General features: G+C 41.3%; 1 protein-coding gene across 1 annotated transcript; it reads right to left on the bottom strand.

Annotated features, from left to right (window-relative positions):
- Positions 1 to 5,365: 5,365 nt before the first annotated feature.
- On the bottom strand, positions 5,366 to 20,423 carry LOC136447170 (G-protein coupled receptor 54-like). Its single transcript, XM_066445868.1, has 4 exons — positions 20,222 to 20,423; positions 18,207 to 18,412; positions 6,821 to 6,956; positions 5,366 to 6,091 (listed from the first exon to the last, which is right to left on the bottom strand). The coding sequence occupies exons 1-4, from the start codon at positions 20,421 to 20,423 to the stop codon at positions 5,385 to 5,387; spliced, it is 1,251 nt and encodes a 416-aa protein (XP_066301965.1). The 3' UTR covers positions 5,366 to 5,384.
- Positions 20,424 to 21,292: the final 869 nt, after the last annotated feature.

Here is a 21,292-nt window from a genome sequence, read left to right as displayed (position 1 = left end):
AGCTATACATACATGTATATGCTATATACATAGATATATGGTAAACAATGCATTTCAATGCTAATTCTATATCTACATTTCCTAACTTTTCAACACATTCGAACTTGCATTGAAGGGATTCTTTCTTGTTTTCATCTTTGGTTACATCTTTGCTATCGTGATACTTTGAAAGATTTTGTTAATGAAAGTGTTGTTTCGGGAACTTATTGATTGGAATATCACATAAAGATTGTCAAATATTGTTCAAAACGTGAATGTTTAATGTAAAAACTGGAAGCCTGCTGGAACAGGAGTTTGTGTAGCGGAGGAATTGAATACCTTAAACTTTCTCTTAAGTTGCTAAGTAGGCTCTGATATTGTTGCAATAGTTTATGAAATTGCGTTGAAATATTCATGAATAAAAATGGATTCAAACGATAAAGTAGGTTTGGTGAGGTTTATGATATTTACAAGTTTACGCAAGTTGTAAGGATGAGGTATAAGGAGGATGATGTTCGGTATCTGTATCTAGATACACATAGCCGGTACAACCGCCATTCGGCGTAACACACCAGCCTCACAGGCACGCGGCGCGACAGCAGCTTGTTTATAATTTACTTGGCGACCTGTCACATCTGACTTTTGCACATCTGACTTTTAGCGTTGATTAAAGCTATTCAGCGAGGACTATTCTAAGGTACTTGGTGGCAACGAGTTCCGCTCTACGAATTTTTTAGGGAAAATGAACCCTGGTACTTAAAGACATAACTATTTTATTTTATTTTATCTGAGCTGGTACTAGATACTTACTTCCGGACCTATTTTACTTGCTGTCTAAACAGCAGGGTATATTTTTAAAGAAAGGGGTTGGTAGCCCTTCCCCTTTAACGTACTTAGTCTCCCAGTAAGCAACTACATGTATGTGGAACCTGGAGCTCAACTGTCAGATTGCTACGAGCTACAGCCCAGTAAGCAACTACATGTATGTGGAACCTGGAGCTCAACTGTCAGATTGCTACGAGCTACAGCCAGGGGCATCCCTGTTGCCGGTATTAGGGATAGAAATGCCAAGTTCTAATGGATGTAGAGTATTTGTCAAATATACCTATCGTTACTCTAAATCCCACTGTACATAACATATCATGAAAGAACTTGTGCAAACACAGTCGAGTCTTTGAGGTTTTATTGAATATCAAATATCACTTTTGTTACTTACAAGATCACAAACGCTTTAAATCCATAAAACTACTTGTCTTTGTTCCCTACGACTACAAGTGCGTAAAATACATAACCGACTGCATCTATCTTTATTACAATAGACATACCATGAAGTATTGCAGGGTATGTTACTTACACTTAAGATTTAAAACTGCCAGGTCGATTGAAACTGTTATGCTAGCAGATCTAAACTTTGCTGCAGTACGAAACTTTTTCTTTTAGTTTCTTTTTTCTGCGATCTTTCTTGAGTGTCAAGTATAATAATAAGGCTAGTTCCGTTTCACTTATCCACAATCCTTCGCGATATGTCTATGATGTTATAATGCAGAAAGTTGTTAGAATATTCGAAAATACATTGTTAAGTAGACATATAGAGTTTTCTTTATGTATCGTTGTTAGCATGCAATATACGTGTTACAAAAGTCACTTTTTGTACACTTAGGCACTGTATGGTTCACAATGGACACTGAGTATCATGGATCCAACTGAGTATCGTTATCTGTATCTATATAGCCGGTATAACCACCATTCGGCGTAACACACCAGTATGCACAGGTCAAAAGCAAAAGGCCCGGACTTGTAATGTAAACGGTTCTAGTCTCGACCATGCTTAAATACATGGCCTAATATATATATATGGCCTACGTCGGTCGGCTTGCATATATAACAATGTCCAGACATGTTTTGTGTCTCAGGAGCCTTCACCTTTGACCTATGCATGCGCAGTTGGATCCGTGAAAGGGCTTATTACAATTCAATTATGCTAATTAACATATAATCATCAGACATGACACCTGTTAGATCCACATCGATCAAACAGCATGAGTAGATATTAAACATAGTCAAGCATGTTACAGAAAGAATCCTATCAGTATCATATAGTGAGTAAACCGCACATTTTGACTGTATACGGAAAACCTATACACAATAGGTACATCACAAGTCATACAAATTAAAATAACTGACATTCACTTGCCAAGCAGTCTATTCAAAGGGAACGGATAAACCATGTACAATATGCACCCTTGTAGCCACAGACTTTTCCAAGGCATTTGACGGAGTACACCATCACGCCGTTATCACTAATAAACTGTTAACCATGGAACTCCGACCAGAACTCGTACTGTGGGTGCGTGGCCAGTTTCATATCTAACAGGAAACAGCACGTGCGCAACCGTGGAGCTCTCTCAGAGTGGGAACACCCGACATGCGGAGTTGCGCAGGGAACTCTACTGTACTAGGCCCTGTATTATTCCTGGTACTAATTAACGACGTTACTTCTAATGCTGCTAGTCCGGTGTGGAAATATGTCGATGATATGACTCATATTATCGACGTATTTCCACAGAATGTGATTGTCCTTCTGAATGGAGTTTAAACTGTAAACGCCAACACAATAAATTGGACTTACCCAAATTTTCGACTGATCAGCTACAGTCTTTGTCAAGGAGTGAACAAACGACTGCTTCCGTGATGTCACTGTGATTGTGTCTCAATTGCATGTAGTCTAATTTCAGGGACTGGCTCCCGAGCACAAGAGGGGACATATCTGGCCGTAACACCAGAAACAAACTGAAACTCAACACATCTTGTATCTCTACTGAACAAGTGACTGATCTGGTTACGTTACATGTTTTCCCTACTGCATTGTTGCATTGTATGAAACAATACAAGCCTGTAGCGAATGTTTACAATATCGGTTGTCCTTTCATCGATGTATATATTGTATGTTTAAAGTGTACTAGAGTCTTTACATTCGACATTCAATATACCCTAAATTATGTACATAATGATGTCGTTTTTAATGTGAGCTGACTTGTAAATACATATCCAAAGCAGACTTCACAGTCGGCCATGTATGAATAAACTTTCAATGTTTCCATCATAACCCTAATGCTAACCCTAAGGCCCTAACCTATGGCCATAACCCTAACCTTAATTAACAACCCCGCGGAGCAAAAATCTAGCGGAGCAGAAATTTGGCTATCATCCCTGCCAAATCTATATCTGGCCCGCTGTGGTAGTTACTAAGACCACTCCTGCCGGCATCAAATGCAATGATTGACATCAGTCGATTAGAAGTGCAGATGAATACATCGGCTCACTACTTCTCATTTGGAAGTGTAAAAGAAGTCTATCAACTTTACATGATATCCTAACGGTGCCCGTTGTCCTTGATATGATAGACATACAAGATATACGATATAGTACAATACCTTACAACGGTTATATTACAATGTATTTACGGGATTTATAACCATCTTGGCTGATAGAAACTTTATCACTCTGTTTTCTAATAACAATTTTCTAATTAATGCCCTATTCCACTAGACGGCGTATCTAGGTAGGTACTTCTTACGGAATTTTTCAACTACGCACGTCTGCAGAGCGGGCGTCTGCTTCGGTTCACCGATTTTCAATGACAAGGTCACATCAGAAGTCTACAAACATTACACGCTATGCGTGAGAAGTCAAGACCAACTGTACATTGTCAAGCAAAGTTTGAGCGAAGAGATCGTTGACTTCCTTGAATAGTTTCATCAGGTTGTTTTGTCATTGGATAACAACGTTTTCTTATATACAGCCAAGTGTTTTATTCAAGCCGCCGTTTGGTGCAGGTGACTGTCTGTCACCTTCCTATGGGCAATACTGACTGGTTCTATTTCACATCTTATCTATTTTTTTATGTAAATACACCTTTGGGACCGCAATATAAACACCGCAGGAACTACATGACTCTGTATAAATACTTTCCGTTTGGTGCCGCATCTGGTAACAGCGACACCTAGCTGCAATACGAAATGGAACCAGTAAGTATTGCCCTGATGATGAAAGTGACAGACGATCATCGAAACGTCAGTTCGAAAAAACTCTTGGTTGTTACCAAAGAACTTTCTTATCAAGATCGTTACCCTCTACAGATGTCGTTGCCTTTTTCAAATTAGTACCCCTAACAAATCGGAAGAAGGAATAAAACTCTTGGTTGTGAACAAAGAACTTTCTTATCAAGATCGTTACCCTCTACAGAGGTCTTTGCCTTTTTCAAATTTGTACCCCTGACAAAGCGGAAGAAGGAATAAAACTCTTGGTTGTGAACAAAGACCCTTGTCTTCAAGATCTTTACCCTCTACAGAGGTCTTTGCCTTTTTCAAATTTGTACCCCTAACAAAGCGGAAGAAGGAATAAAACTCTTGGTTGTGAACAAAGACCCTTGTCTTCAAGATCTTTACCCTCTACAGAGGTCTTTGCCTTCTTCAAATTGGTACCCCTAACAAATTGGAAGGAGGAAGGTCCCGACCTCGTTTGGCGTGAGTACCAATTAGAAGAAGGAAACGAGTCGCTCTTGTAACCTCTGTGCGCTCTACGGCTTGGAGAGTAAAAGTAGCCAAAGGCCTAGTAGTATGATACAATAGATATACAATATAGTACAAGGTTCTATAAGTACATATAACTACATTATGTCATGTCACTGTATCAAGTACAGTGACGTCTTGTGTAAGTGTGCAGTCTACAGGGTTCGGGTAAATCGATCCTTTCTATAGACCATATTTACATCAGACTCTCAATATAATACGGCACAGTGTGCACCTGTTCTGACTCTGTAGTTTTGCGGTTACTTACAATATGGACAACTGTGTGTGCTTAGAATTTCATCGTTTGTTATTCGTGTATCTTGAATTTTTAGTAATAGAGACTGGGAAAAATGATGCCCCTTGATATAATCTCTATATGGCATGGCACTGGATTTGTGGTCAGTCTAAAATGCTACATTTGTCACTAAATTACATAACGTTTTAGTAGACTTTTTACAAAATATTGCTGGCCATATCTATCAAAACCATGGTAAAAACCATGTTGTCATAAAATATGGTTTTAGATTCTGTGATGCTAAAAGGTCATGGTTGCACCAACAGTGTATTTTAGGCCTACCAAAATTACCATCTTCCTCAAAATCGTCACTACCTAGCTAATCTATGACTGCACTTGTATTAATTCCAATTTCAGAATGAAGGGGTTGTTTGCGCATTTTAGACCGGTCAGCTAATTTAGGAATGTAGATTTTGGATTCATCTTTTTTCTTTCTTTTGCGGTATCCAGCTGGCATGCTATCTTCACTACGATGCCGCAAAAGCCTTCAAGTTGGTTGTCGAGTTCCGTCTGATCCGATTATGATATTTTGTTTTTGTTTAGATGTTGGTTTCGAAAGATGCTTTTGTACCTTCAACAACAACAACTGGGCAATATACTTCGTCTGGTAACGGCGTGACGGGTCGAAACGGCAGGGCCTCACAAGGGGCAGTGCCACCAGAGGCAGAGCGAGCCAAAGTCACGGCAGTCTTAAAACTTGTGTTGCTACCCTTCGCCGAGGCCGGCGCTTTCTCAGAGTCAGCGCTGCACGGGTACCAACACTTGCAGCAAAGGTTTTGGAACAGCTTGTGCAACTCTACCCGAAAGTTCTCCCCAACAAAAGTGTACACGAACGGATTCATAGCCGAGTTGGCATAGCTAAGACACATGGCCGCGAACTTGAACTGGTAGAGTGGGATCGAGCCGGGTGCTCTGGGGTTCATGACACGCCACAGGTTAATAGCGTGGTTGGGCAGCCATGACAGAGCAAAGAGTAAGACTACGCCTATCACCATGATGGTAACCTTACGGGTTTGGCTCTGTCCGCTGAGGTTAGCGCTCTCCGGGCGGTTGCAGACCTGGCGGACGATCATGGCGCCGCAGAAGATGCTGGTTGTCAGCGGGATGATGTAGGTGATGGAGACCATGTAGATCATGTAGGACTGTTGTTCGGCGGCACTGGGCCATCGCTCCCGGCACAGCACCTGGTCACCCACCGAGTAGATGCGATGTTGTAGCGCCACGGGGATGGACAGAAGGAAAGATCCTAACAGGGAAAGAGAAATCGTAATGAATGGTTTCAGATTGTGCAACATTGGGATGATATGAATGAAAGGTTGCAAAAATTTCCAAGTAAGTGGAACTTACAAAACAATGGTTGAACGCAATGAGTATATATTTGATAGAAGTGATGCCCAACAGGAAAAAGAAAGTGGGAGACGAGCGATGACCTTGATGATAATGATAACTATGGCTCAAGCGTTAACGCATCGATAACAAATACGACTAAGCATAATTCACAAGATGAAGATGATGCATGCTTCTGAAAGTAGTTGCGTGAACGAATGGTAGCAGTTATTTCAGAAAAAAACAGGTACTTTTCATTTTCAGGGTAGCATTCATAGCCACAGGGTCTAGTCGATTCCATAGATAAATCCTTATGATTATGTTTAAGTTATGATAGAGTTCAATCTGATTCACGGAGAGGTTTGTCATTGTCATCATTTACAAGTGTTTTCGATTCTTTGTAATCGTTTCATACTTTGCAATTTGGAAATGATTTGAGTGTCATTTTGACTTCGTAAATACATGTATCTGTCAGGTTGTGTAACACTTTGGAAATATTCATGATGTGGATATTCGTTTAAAGAAGATTATTCAAACTCATTACAAATATTGTGTAAAATCCCTATATATATAGCTATCGTTGACTTGGAATGGAATCTATCTGTGGGTTTTCCTAGAAGTCTCCAAGTCTCCACACTCAGGTACGTACCGATCCAGATACAGACGCTGACGATGATGGCCACACGGGGACGGCGGAAGTCGATGGACTTAAACGGCAGGACGATGGCACAGCACCGGTCAATGGACAGCGCCATCAGAGTCAAACACGTGGCCTGCAACGTCACCTACAACACATAGATATGACTCGTTCAGTCACGTGACCTGGGTGACCTTTGACGCCTAGGTCATGTGACATCTCTTATAGCTGAAGAATGATGGCGGATGTCATCTGAAAGCTCCTTGTAGCTTCTCAATTTGTAGTCGTGCGTATTAGTTTAAAAATCCTTCACTCAATGGATATGAATGAGAACTTGTGAATATATCAATTAATAAATTTCATGAAAAGTTTTGAATTCATGAAGTTTCATTAATACTTCTGAATGTTAATGGAGTTTCTGAATGTTTCTGAATGTTTATGAATGCTAATCAATGTTTATGATTTTATGAATTCATGAATGGTTTATTTAACAAGACAACAGCCTCGCAGGTAACCATATGCTGCGAATTGCGATGTAGATAACATTGAAATGCAATACATGCAACGGTACACATTCTGTTTTCAAATCATTTGAAATCATTTTCTCCAAAAACATTACAAATATCAGTCAATACAGAGCTATCAAGATATTGATTACATAGATATAAAATATTTCGTACATTTCTTTAAAACAGACTGTCCAATAGATTTTGCACTAGATTCTTGTTACTAGATACCTTAACGAATTATTCTCCGTGAAATTGCCGTGTCACGTAATCTTCTTAACGATGGTTACGTGATAACGTAGCGCTTAATCATAGTCCGAGAAAGAGCAGCCTTACAACACTCTGCCGGCAGTCATAGATAATAATAAAAGTCATTTTACACACCATCTCGAGCATAGGGTGGCGTACACGTTTCAGTAGCACCAAGGCAATACTAGTCTCTACTTCGGTTGGTTCCTGAAACTCTGGCCAGCTAACTCCTCAGTTATTTAGTATATTTGCCCTATTTCTACTAGTCCGAGCAACATCAGTGTCTGGTAGAGAGTTGGGCAATACAAGACACTTAGATAGTGCCAAAACATAGACTTTTTTTTCTAATATCTATATTTATCAACCAGCATATCTTAGGAGGCAGTTACAACTTAAATCCCGTGGCATTCAAGTTTGTTTTCGTACTTCGATGACTGAGAGAAAAATCCAAATGACAGACACTACCGGATAAAGGAGATTTTTTTACACAACCAGGTAATCTCACCTGTTAACGTTTCGATGTTCTATCAGACACCTTCTTCAGAGCTTCTGAATGGAGTATGTGTAAAAAAGAATCTCCTATATCCTATATTCTACCAACCTGATGAAATTATTTTCGGGACAGACACTACCGTTTGGGAAAGAGAAGTGCTGATGTTAACCGTTCAGTGACACCAACACAGCTCAGACAACACTATACGGTCACTCCCACTAGTATTACACATTGATTACGCAACTCACCACGGCGTCTGGCGTCTAAAAGCTGGATGGGTACTTATCTACACGGCGCTTCAAATTGCAGCCATACATGATGCTTTGTGCGCGGATTCATGGTTCTTTGCACCAAATGCTTACGTAGACATTGTCTTCAAAAGACAGACACGTACGCACTTTTAAATGGGGGTTTGAAAGGACGTCCATCAACGTTTTCGTCAATACCATGTTTCTCTATGAAAGCTAAGTGAACATTGGTGCCGCCTTAGAGCGTATTTTCTTGGTTCATATTGGCTAAGACAAGATACATGCTCAATTTCCGGCTGTCTAGACCCATTTCAAGCTTTGAGCAACTCTTATGCCTTTCGACCAATTTCTTGTAAGATGCATTCTCTGTTGTGATAGAGCAGGCCTAGGAGAGTTTGGATGGGACTTATTTCTATTCATATGGCGAGTGGCATTAAAGATGAAGAGCATAAAAGATTATGAATTCGTTGGAAATAATCTGACTGCAAAGCTACTGCGCGAAAGTTCATTCTATTATATATCATTGGAAAGTTTAGTGCAAAAATGAAAGAAATTCGTTGGAAATAATTCGACTGCAAAGCTAATGCACGAAAGTTGCATTGTATTATATATCATTGGAAAGCTTAGTGCCAAAATGAAAGAAATGTGCCGAACTTTCCCAAAATCCGTTGTCTAATGTCCGTTGTTTTGCAATGGTTTAGCATAAAGTGTTATATCACTGGAAAGCTTGAGTACCTTGACTGGTTTTGTGTCCAGTTGGGAGTAGGTCGTGTAGTGGTAATGAAATTGTTGGGACAGTCCCTGGGTTGGGACATGGTTGGTACTGTAGGCGTGGCCTAAAACGGGTCAGACTGCTCCGGACCTACCGTCAACCTTGATTGAGTTATAGTCTGTGGCAAAGTCGTGGGAAGGTCATGAACGTGTAACCGTTTTTTTTCGGGTAAAGTTTTGAACGGGCAGGGCAACTACCTGTATGTATTGTATAATCGGCGAGAGCAAGAACAAGTCAACTCGAAACTAACCCCCCATTACAGAGAGCTTGTCGATAGCTTAGCCTCGAATATTGAATTTTATAGTGAACCTTATGACCCTGTTCTCCTCTTGTTTGTTAAAAGCCAATCAAACCGTTCTTATCAATACAATTTTGAGAGTATAATTAGACATAAGGAACGTAACTAGCTGTCGCCTGTAGATGAGACGTAATAACTACGTTATCTATTGATTAGTAGATAAAACGACGGGGTTCTGTGGTTTACCACGCTGAAACACTGTTGACCTCAACCCACGTACACCTCAATTCCAACAGACCCCCTAACGCTGGGGGGAAGTGAGAGGTCGGGAGGTCATGGTCGACTTTTTGAAACCGGGCCTTAACAAGGATGTGACCACGTCTGATTAGGCCGTTGAGGTAGCAAAATCAAATTTGTATTATATATTTTATATTCAATAGAATATGGTCCGTGTATGATTTGAAATACATCAAAACACACAGAGCTTGCAAAATTTCCTTAGGCCACGTTGATTCTATTATGTGGATGGAATAATTTGGGAACCCCAAAACCGATGCGAGCGTGCGAATGAAAGAAAATTCGGCAAAAATGTTGCTTTCATAATGAAATCTAAATGGTCAGGAAGAATGAACAAATGACACAACACACAGAGTATGGTTAACCAAACAATAGATTTTTTGTTTCTTCTTTGACTCCAATTCCAATTTATTTATTTTACCAGGGGACATCTCAGATCCACAGATCTGCTTTTCAGATGACCCTGGGCACAAACATTAAAAATACAATCAGATACAAATATACAGATAACGTTACAGACATATATCACAGTATTTCAACTTATCCCAGTCAGTTCTTAGTTACAGTCCCGCTACAGACTTTGGAATTGACTTAATTATTCTACGGCATTTGTATCCGTTTTCCGACATTTATTTGCTCACTTTGCAGCTGGTTTGTACAATTTACAGTATGGTCGAAAACTTTTTTTGTTGGAAACGGACGAAAATTTGTGCGCGCGCGGATGTCCGATCCATATATTCGAACCAACATGGCCTCATCAGTGACAATGGGATTCGTTTGAGCTACTACTAATATTTCCGGTCTCTCATAGGTCGCTCACAGGTCGCCGCCTCAGTAGAAATGTGATATTACTTCGTTAGCATGGGTGACCAGACAGTTGATCGAAGGTCCTTTTAGTATACTTTTCAACAAGAAAGGACTAGACTTTGTGGCGCACTTGTTAATTGGATAAGCACATATTCCTTAGCCAAGGTTGATGTCTACTGTCATATTCATAGTTTGATTTAGTGTCTCGTAAGAGACTGCAGATTAAAGGATTTAAGCAGAAAACCTTTATCTCTTAGAATTTGTAATTGATATTTCACTATAATTCCTGTGATATGTGCACAATGGTGATTAAGAAGAACTTTTCCTAATGAAAATGTCAATTTAAGGTATGGTGACGTCACAGGGATTTCATATCAATGACGTCATATCCTATAATCATATTGATATGTCCAACTCGACGCGACAAGGGTAACGTTCTGATCTCTTCCTTATTGTGTGTATTATCTATCTAAGACGCTTGGCAAACATCGATAAACTCCTTAGAAATCCGCACAGACCTCGACAAGCGTACGAAGTTACCTCTCAAATTTGAGTTCAAATTGGTCGACCGTTACAAACCGAAATTTGGCGCATGCGCATCTGCCATTAGTTTGAACGAAACGGCCATAACAAGGTCCAATGAAAGTCAAATGTGCCAATCAAATGCACAGCCAGACGCCAAAGTCTATGCCGGGGTGGTATCCTGGCCTCAAACCGAATAGAAATTGTGTTACAGCTAGTACTAGTTTGATGATCAAATAATGCAAAGGTAAAGGTAGTCCCATAGCCTTTTGGAGGTCTTAGAGGCATTGGGTTGTTATCCACTGTGTGTCTAGGGCACGGTATTGGAAGGCGAAGCCATCCCTCTCTTTCCACCAACCTGTACCTCCCCAACCAAAGTCAGGTCCTCGTATTGACAACTGGTCGGAGTGAGGAAAGTGAGGGAATGGCAGGAATAGAACCCGTAATCTCTAGATCCCGTGTTCGCTAGCAATAGCCACTTGGCCATTCGACATCGCAAGATGATCAACATAGAGATATTTTACCAGCTTTATCACTTTTAAATGTTTGTTTGAACCTTTATTTCTTCTTAAGAAACTTAAACTGGCATGTAAGACGCTTGTCATTGAGGTCATGAGGGAAGAAGAAGGGGTCAGACAAAATATAACATAACAGATTACATGATTGAATTCCTGGCCCGACAAAGGCGTTGAAGTGAATAAAGCCGTTATTTCGACCACAAACACTTAGTCCATAACTTCTAGTACTAAAGCCGGAACAATATAACTGCTTCATGAGTCTATGGCGTCGCGACACTAGAGTCCTTAAGTCTAAGTAAGGCCACAGCAAGCAAATGTTATGGATAAGATCAGCGCGCATTGATTTTCGACTGATTCCAAAAACAAAACAAACTTGTTACACTCCGGCGATGGCCAACATACCTAAGATATTCAAGGACAGTTTTAAGTGCACTTCTTCCTGGCAGTCAGTGACTGTAATAAATTAAAGTACCGGCTTGTGGATACAGACATGAATTGCGATGTGCCCTTGTGTTATTAGTTTTCTTTGTAAGAGAAATTATGATCATATTCTGTTTAGTGGTTTTAATGTTGAGACAAGAACTGTATTATTCAATACAGGAATAAAATATATGTTGGTTGTCTTACCATGTATTTTCGCTTAGATCCTTGTTGTTGGATAATGGTCTCTAAATTGGAAGATGTAGGCATCTTGTTGGGCTTTTGTGCCTACCTTTTTTTTGCGAGCTCGAGGTTTAGTTGAGGGTTAACCCATGAGGGTTAGTTACTGTGGCCGAAGTTACTTCTATTTCGTGGCAATTTCCGCTGAATTATCAAGAGACAGAACACAAAGCTTAGCGATAGGACCATTTGAAAGTAACACTGTTACTTCCTCATTATTGCTATCTACTTTCTTCAGCCTGTTCTGATTTTTTTATTGATTTGAGATAATCGTTTCCTATTCCTAATGAATATTTATTGGCTCATTTTGCTGGATCAACAAGAGTTTGCCCAATGTGAAGATTGTTTTGGGGTAACTTTCTTTGTTTCTGTTTCTTCTATACAAGTCATTACTGATTTGATTCTATGGATGACATCCTCTGGGCACACCCTAAATTGACGCGAGCCTTCCGAATAAAACAGAAGCTGGACCAAAAAAGATTTATTCAGTATGAAGTCTAAGTGAACAGAAATTCGTTCGGCGACCTCATACCTCCTTGATAATCTAGAGCTTTTGCAAATATCATGCAAACGACTTACACATTTGCATAAGCACAGTATGTTGACGTTCGCCTTTAAGTACTGACTTTCACATGTCTTAATTAAGTATGAAATTTTCATATTTAGCCAATTAGTATTTTCATATCAATTATGCAAAGTAGCCCTTCATTTGCATGTTTGTTATCTGTTTATGTTCTACCTGATATAAATTATATGCGCTACGTGTATTAAAAACCCTCTTACGGAAACATTTAAATCATAGAATTTCCATATTAACTATACGATTTAGGTCCGTGTATGCATAACATGAAGCTAATTGGGTACCATGTATAAGGTACCTGCATGCTAGCCTCTTCCAATATTTCGGTGAGGCTTGGTACTTGATTAAACTGGTGGTTACGAAATATATGAATAAAAGCCACAAATAACTACTGAATCTTTTAGAATATCAACAACTTAACAAAGAAATCAGCGACAGGAAAAACTTATAATCTCATCAGTGTGGTAATATGCCGTTATCGTTAGGAGTTTCATAATAGCTTGGCAAAACTGCCTTTGTTGAACAAAAATTGGCAACGTTGGGTTACACGGACGTCATTGGTTGTCAATATATAGAATGCGTCAATGGAGCTTGTGACCTTGGATAAGTCGACGAGTACAGCAATCCTGTCAGTGTTGTTATCATAAGTTGTCGTAGGCAATTTGAACATAATCACTTGGCAAAACTGCCTTTGTTGAACAAAAATTGGCAACATTGGGTTACACGGACGTCATCGGTTGTCAAAACCCCCGTAGGCAATTTACAGAATACATGAGTGAAGCTTCTGAGTTTGCTAAGTCGACGAATACAGCAATCTTGTCAGTGTTGTCGTTGACAGTTTCAACATAATCACTTGGCAAAACTGCCTTTGTTGAACAAAATTGGCATCGTTGGGTTACACGGACGTCATCGGTTGTCAAAACCCCCGTAGGCAATTTGCAGAACACGTCACTGGAGCTTGTGACCTTGAATATGTCAACGAGTACGACACTGGATCTTAAACAGGCGTCAAAATCTGTTGACTGCCATTAGGGTCACCATATCTAAAAATCTCCATAGTATTGAGCGTATTTTCTGCCTACCCTGCTGTATTGGACGGGGATTGCTAACAAATGGCAAAGGTAAAGGTAGTCTCATAGCCTTTTCTAGGCTGTAAGGGAAGTCAGGTACCCATTTCTATACCTGGATGGGGTGGGGAAAGTCATGTCAAGTGCATTTCCCAGGGACACAACGTCTAGCCAGGAATCGAACCCTAGACCTCTTGATTCCGTGCCAGCTTGCCACTGGGCCATTTGACGTCACGTTGGACGGGGCTCCGTGACCCGCAAATTTTGGCTAATCCCTAAAATTCTGAAGAACACCGTTCCGAACGGTATTTCTGCCGAAAATAGCATCTATAGCTGACAGCCTCCTCGGGGGAGCTACTTTCCTGCGGTGCAACGCCGTGTTTATAAACAAGCATAGACATATCTCTGCTGCGAGAAGCTGTAAGATTCAATCCACTAGCTGCAGGCACCAGGAAAGGTCCCTCAGGCCAGTTACGCTTATTTGGCTTGCTAATAAAGAAGACTGAATCTTAGAAATTGACATGGCAGCAAGCACTTAACCAATAACACATGTTCACGGATAGATATCCCAAAGCTTTTTATCAAAATCAGATTTTTGTGTAACCTGCGGCACACCCTTGGCTTTGAAGGGGAAGTAATTTTGGTTGGGGATGATTTTAATAACATGTATTACTGTTACGCGTCATGTCACGCTACAGGTAGCGGATAGATATGACAGCTGCGTGTAATTGATATTCTGCAACCTTGGAAAAAATTTGATTTGTAAAGGCTTTTACACCCCATTACATTAGGGTGAGGACCTCGCTGTGGCCTAAAATTTGACAGACGCTCAACGAATTTCATAGATAAAAAACGATTTTTTAACGCTTTGTTGTCAAGTTTTCCGTCATATACATTTGTAGTTTCAAACGAATATGTGACCACAACATTCCGCAAGGGTAGTGAATATCTTTACTTTACTTTACTTTACTTTACTTTACTTTACTTTACTTTACTTTACTTTACTTTACTTTACTTTACTTTACTTTACTTTACTTTACTTTACTTTACTTTACTTTACTTTACTTTACTTTACTACTAATAATTAGTTTATTGCAAGTTATTGCCCGTATATTAATTGCAAGTACATTAAACATGGAAGGACGGACAGACAATTGGTAACAATATTGCATGTGACTATTCTAGTTCAAATACTAACACTAAATTCTATCTTCTTTGGGTTTGACTTCTTTTTTTGAGACAGTGGAAGACGAATGATCCCACTTTTTCTGTAATGTGTGGGTTTTGTGATGTAGGAGAGTAGTTTTCTTTTGGTCTGTAAACATGGAGAAGTTTGGATGGAATTTGGTGGCCTCTTTAAACAGCGCCTTTCTTTCTTGATCGTAGAAGGGGCAACTTGAAACTTTACTTTACTTCAAAGTGTAGTTTTCCATTTCTTTGAACTGCACTTAAGAATCAAATTGCGTTGCTTTGCCTGTACCGACTTGTTCACGTTAACTCAAATATCACTCCCCTTGGTAAGTACCGGCGACAGGTAATAACAGCATGAAAGTAATCCTATCCGTCATTTGAAGTGGGGGTAGAAAGACTTGACTCATCTAATAAATCTGTAATAGAATACTCATCCAATCCCGATTGTATATTCCGGAGCGCGCGTGACTACAAATTGGAAGGATACTTAAGGCCCTGTCACACAGTATTGTGTCGTTATGTGTGTGATTTCTGTTGCTGGTTTATGATTGATCATAAACCATCACAATATGAAATCCGTGTGTGCTTTTCATCGTGTAATTTGGTTTTCCCAAGAGTACAACGCCGGGGAATGGCGAATCCGGAACCTATAGGTTCTGAGCCCAACGCTCTAACGCCACTTTAGCTGATTGGGATTTATATTGGCAGCCTTGATACCTTAATAACATCATCAATCGCACTTTTCTAGTAGTATTGTTGTGGTTTCATCAACTTTTATTCTTGGGATTGAAAGTAGTAATCTGAGTTGAGTTTGTTATGAATTATTTAAACCGTCCATCATAGAACCTAATATGGATTCTAGTTTGCCGGTATGATAATTGGTGGTCGCGTTGGTAGTGGCGTTGAATGGATGAGTGGCTGTGCTAGCGGACACGAAATCTCGGTTTCGTTTCCGGGCGTTCCTGACATTGTATCCTTAGAAAATCTTAGAAAAGGCACTTAACTCGACCTTCCGCACCCCATACAGGTTTAAAAATGGATACCTGACTTCGGTTGGGGAGGTAAAAGAAGATGGAAGGAGAGGGCTCGACCTTGCAATATACCGTGCTCTACGCACAGTGGATAGCAACTCACTGCCCCAACGGCCTCGAAAATGTGACTACCTTCAACGTTTTGATCTTTAACTAGAAATTAACTGTGTGTAACAAAATCTGTACTAGTATTCATTTTGAATGTAGGATGCCACACCTGTGTTTGCATTTGATCACATAGCCTACGGCCCAAAAGACCATGGAACTACATCACTATAAGAAAGACGTCTGAGATTACTCTCACTCTAATCTGGCTTAGAACATCAAAGACAGCATTGTTCTATGTAAAACAGTGTACTGCCACTCCTCTCCAATGTAGGAAAATTGATAGAAGTACAAATTGCTCTTGTCAGTGGCTGAACGATTTGGCGTGCAACCAGATCTACTGAAGTACTGTAGTGACGTAAGCGTTTCCAGGGTTGAAACAGAAGCTATGACATGATGGATTTGAAATCATCCTGCTTTATAATGAAAATGTCTCACCGGCAAATTGACTTGTCAGATCCGCATAGGAACAGTAGCCGGATACAATAAGCTACAGTGTAAGACGTGGTTACAAGGATCGAGGAAACTGCGACAGGTGCATTTGAGTGGGATTTGGGTGTACATGTAGACCGAGATGAATAGGGAAATATACATGATAGAAAACATTAACCACCTGAGGAAAGGGGAAAAAGGAGCACTCATTCAAAGAGTAGATAGCTTCAAATATATTGGTTCCAACCTCACGTGTCCCCAAAAATACTTTGAAGATAGAAAAGCCCCAGCATGGGAAGCAAGGAATAAATTGGACATTCCTTACAAACTGAAGGTCCAAGTTTCTTTTTTAATGCTTACTGGAACCGGTTCTGCTCCGCGGTGCAGGAACTTGGACGCTTACATGCAAGCTCCAAAACAGACTGGACGGGACCTACACAAGTTGCTGTACAAGGGCACAGAACATATCTTGGACACAACATGCTACTCTCAAAAACAATCTATGGAAGTCTTCCATGGCTGTCTCAAAATCTCACCCACCGTCGAGTAGAATTTGCTGCACATTGCCATCGAGTCAAGCAGGAAATAGCTTCATCCGTCCTCCTATAGTAACCAAGAGGCCGAGTGTATTGCAGAAGTCTGCACTTTTACTGACGCTTTGATTAGAGATGCTGGAATAGAGTATGGTAACTTAAAAGAAGCATTGCTTGATAGGGCTATATTGTTGCAATAGCCCATCCCTCTCCTTCCAGCGCCTTTGACCTCCCCAACATAAGCCAGGTGCCCATTTTAAACCTTTTCCAAGGGCACATCGTCTAGCCAGGACTGCCAGGAGTTGAACCCGTGACTTATCCTCGTGTCCGGTAGCAAAACCACTCGGGCATTGGAGTGGCTATTGCTTTTTATTTCCATTCTGTAGTTCATAGATGACCGTGTGAAATTCACTGCGCTTTTTGTTTTGTCCATAACGCACCCCACTAGTACGAAATAGTCCTCCTCTGGAAACCAAGGGAGGCGTTTCAGTGGTCCAGTGGCAGGGTGTTTGGCCCAGAACCCAAAGGTCCTGAGTTCCAATCCGGGGTCCCCTGATTTGTCCCGTTGACATTGTGCCCTTGGGAAAGGCATTTAACACACATGTCCTCACTTCACTCGAGTGTATAAATGAGTACCTGGCTTCGATTAGGGACGTCCCTCGGATAGGACGTTAAATGGAGGTCCCGTGTTTGAGAAGTGCCACACCTCGAGCACGCAAAAGAACCCACCTCACTTATCGAAAAGAGTAGGGGTCCTTCCCGATGTGAGTGGATCACACAAAATCTGTCCAGATATGTAGCTTATACTCTTCAGCACAAACCTGGTGCGTTATGCTTTTAAAAGGTTTACCGGGTATGCAATACAACCAAACAAACTAGACGACTTATGCACTGTCCAAAGAGCTATCTACAACTCATAGCATGTCTAGAACACGAGATATCAAAACAGGAAGTTCCGCTGCAGTACCGTAACAAGCCGCTAGGGAACCCAAAATCTAATCATTTCCAAGTCTCATCACCTACCCACCTACCAAATATCAAGACAATCCATCCAAGCCTTCTCGAGTTATGCTGTACGTAACAAACAAGCAAACACACAAACGCTACCCTTTGCATAACCTTCTCGGCGAAGGTAACAAGCAAACTCACCCGTATGACGTAGAAGACGGCCTTGCAGGCGAACCCGCCGAAGATCCAGGAAGGCCCCAGGGCGAACGACGTGGCCACGAACGGCACGCAGCACACCAGGAACGCCAGGTCCGTGATGGCCAAGTTCACGATGTAGTAGTTGGTCACGGTCTTCATGTCGCTGGACTTACTGATGACCAGGATGACCAGGATGTTTCCCACCATTCCTGTGTGGAAGACAAAGAAGAGATATTTCATCAATTCAAATGGTGAAAAAGGTAAAGGTAGTCCCGTAGCCTTTTTGAGGCCGTAGGGGCATTGGGTTGTTGTCCACTATTTCTACGACACGGTATTGGAAGGTGGAGCCCATTCCTGGCCTGAGCGACCGTAATCCATGCTTTAAGGTATGCTTAAAGATTAGATTCGTGCAGTGTGACATTTAAAGCCATTATTTAACGAGTTTGTACTACACAGTAACAGTACGTGGGACAGACGATGTATGCGTTGAGTAAAGGTCATTACTAAGCTACTACGTCAAAGGTTCTTCTTGTACGTCTTATCTCGTCTCCCAGGTGTATAACGACTGTTATCCCTTGCGGGATGGTCGCATTTAACCTTTACTGCAGACGGTGTTTGCGTGACCATGCATCTTAATTCACCACAAACAGGTTTGTGATATCCATATAGCTCAACTGGTAGATAAAAGTAACGGGTTTGAATGTAGTACTTCTAGCAGTTTCACAGTTGAGCTCAATGTTCCAATTAGTTGCTAACTGGGAGACCCCTGTTCAATCCTGGGTCAGGACATCTCGGTTGGGGCTGCGCTCGTCTTTCTGAGAGGACGTATAGAATGGGGGACCGGTATTTGCGGTGATGCCTCCAGGGCGTTAAAGGGGAAGGGCTAGCAACCCCTCACTATAAAAATGTATCCTGCTACTGAAGCAGCAAGGAAACTTAGCTTGCTGCCCTATGTGCCACTATGCACTACAAGGCTCTTGATGAACGAAACGTACATGTTTGAAGGAAAGGTGAGGTGATTTGGGTAGCCTTGTTGCGCCCAATACAGGATCTACATGTTGATGAGTTACACATTTTGAAACACCTAGCGACAGTGCGATAAGCTATATTCAAGACCGTCCCACGATCATTCAGAATCTAAATTTCCCGTCATCAATTCTTCAACATTTATAGTCAGCTTGCGAAACCTCTAAAGCACTTAAGGCGGAACGTGTCGTCTGGAGGAAGAGAGTTGCCTTAGTCAGGGCAAACCGCTTAACATGATGATGAAGGCGAAATTGACTTTTAAAGCATAGAATACTACATTGCCAACCAACTCCCAACCACATCTGCTGTGTCTCACAACTAATCTTCCAACCATGGTCTAGAGAAGGTCGTATAGACTTACCGGCAATTCAGATAAGGCCAAACACTATGGGTATGCCCTGACGCTACAGATTGTATAAATTTCTCGACTTTGACTTTTCAAAATCTATAGTCACCTGGCGCAGACAACTTTTAAAGAATAGAAGGCAACCTCGCCGATCTACTCCCAACCACATACGATCTGATGATGATGATGATTCACTGTGTTCTGCGGCTCAGAGGTTGTGGAAACAGCCTCTGGCTGCATTCAATCTTTCTTCATTTCTTTCCACTGTGCCTTCTTTCCTGCGAGCTGCCGTAGCGCTCTGAGTATCTTTGCTGTTCTTAGGTCTCCAATTCCTTTGTTCTTGAGGTCTGTTTTTAGGACACTTAGTAGGTTTGTGCAATGTCTTCCTTTCCTGGCCTTGTATTTGTTGCACCCCACTGTACAACTAACATACGGTCTACGCACGACTAACTCCCAACCATGGTTTGGAGAATATCGTATAGATATTGGTATGACCTGCCGTTACAAATTGTATAAGATCTAAAGTCATTTAGCTAGGACGACTTTTAAAGAATAGAAGTCAACCTCGCTGACCAACTCCCTACCACATGCGATCTACTCACGACTAACTCCCAACCACGGTCTGGAGAAGGTTGTATAGACTTACCGACAAGGCAGATGAAACCGAAGACAACGGGGATGACCTGCCGTTCTACCGCGAAGAGGACAGGTCGTGCCGGGGGACTGTCGTCCTCCACCCCCCACGACTGGTTCGATGGCTCCGTCGGCAGCAGGGAGTCCAGCGTCGCGTTCAGGTAGAATTCTGTCACGTTCACCTCTTCTTCCATGGGAAAGTCTACTGAAGACATGGTGGCGAGCCAAGACAATCCAAGGAGGTAGAGACCTGGACGTCTCAGCCTAAATCAAATGAGAAATAGACCTTACGTTACGTATCCAAATTACACACGACACAAGCTTAACTGAAGACATAGTGGTAAATGAATTCGAAGACAATCCAAGTGGGAAGAGACTCCAATGCCTTAGCCTAAATAACATCAGAAGAAAACCTTACGTTACGTATACAAACAACACACGATACAAGCCTAACTGAAGACATAGTGGCAAATGAAGACAATCCAAGGAGGAAGAGACCTCGACGCCTCAGCCTAAATCAAGTCAGCAATAAGCCTTAGGTTACGTATATGAATCACACACGATACCACAACCAGTCTATAACGTGTACAAACGCATACTCATTGCACGTATACAGTCAACTGGGATAGTCCCTACCTAATATATATCCAGGACACGCCGTGAACAATCTTCTTACGGTCTGCTAAGTGTTGCAAGTCGAGTGTACAGAGCGCACCCCTCTCCATGTAGAGTATTGGCCTTATATACACGTATCAGTCGACAAGTCACCTGTTCATTTGACTATTCTAATTATCATCACATGTGTGTCTATGTGGGTGGTATGTTCCTGCAGTGCCTAGTTCAATAGCAGCGTCAAGTCAGTCATCCTTGCGTCATACATAATGAATTGATCTTAACAGGTTCCTTTTAGGCAACCTCTTTCCGCTAGAGGGCGAGTGCTGAGCGACCGTACAGCGAATGGAATAGAAAAACAACTTTGCACATTTTGAGGAGCAGTGCAATTTTCACAAGATTACTTTCATACAAGGTTATCAAACTCCGAAAATTCCTTCTGCGCCAATTGTCCCTCACTCCACATATTGCC

This window comes from Branchiostoma lanceolatum, chromosome 13 (genome assembly GCF_035083965.1).
Source record: "Branchiostoma lanceolatum isolate klBraLanc5 chromosome 13, klBraLanc5.hap2, whole genome shotgun sequence".
Taxonomy (NCBI): Eukaryota; Metazoa; Chordata; class Leptocardii; order Amphioxiformes; family Branchiostomatidae; genus Branchiostoma; species Branchiostoma lanceolatum.
The sequence above is the reverse complement of the archived record's forward strand: the minus strand, read 5'-3'. Positions and strand labels throughout refer to the sequence as shown.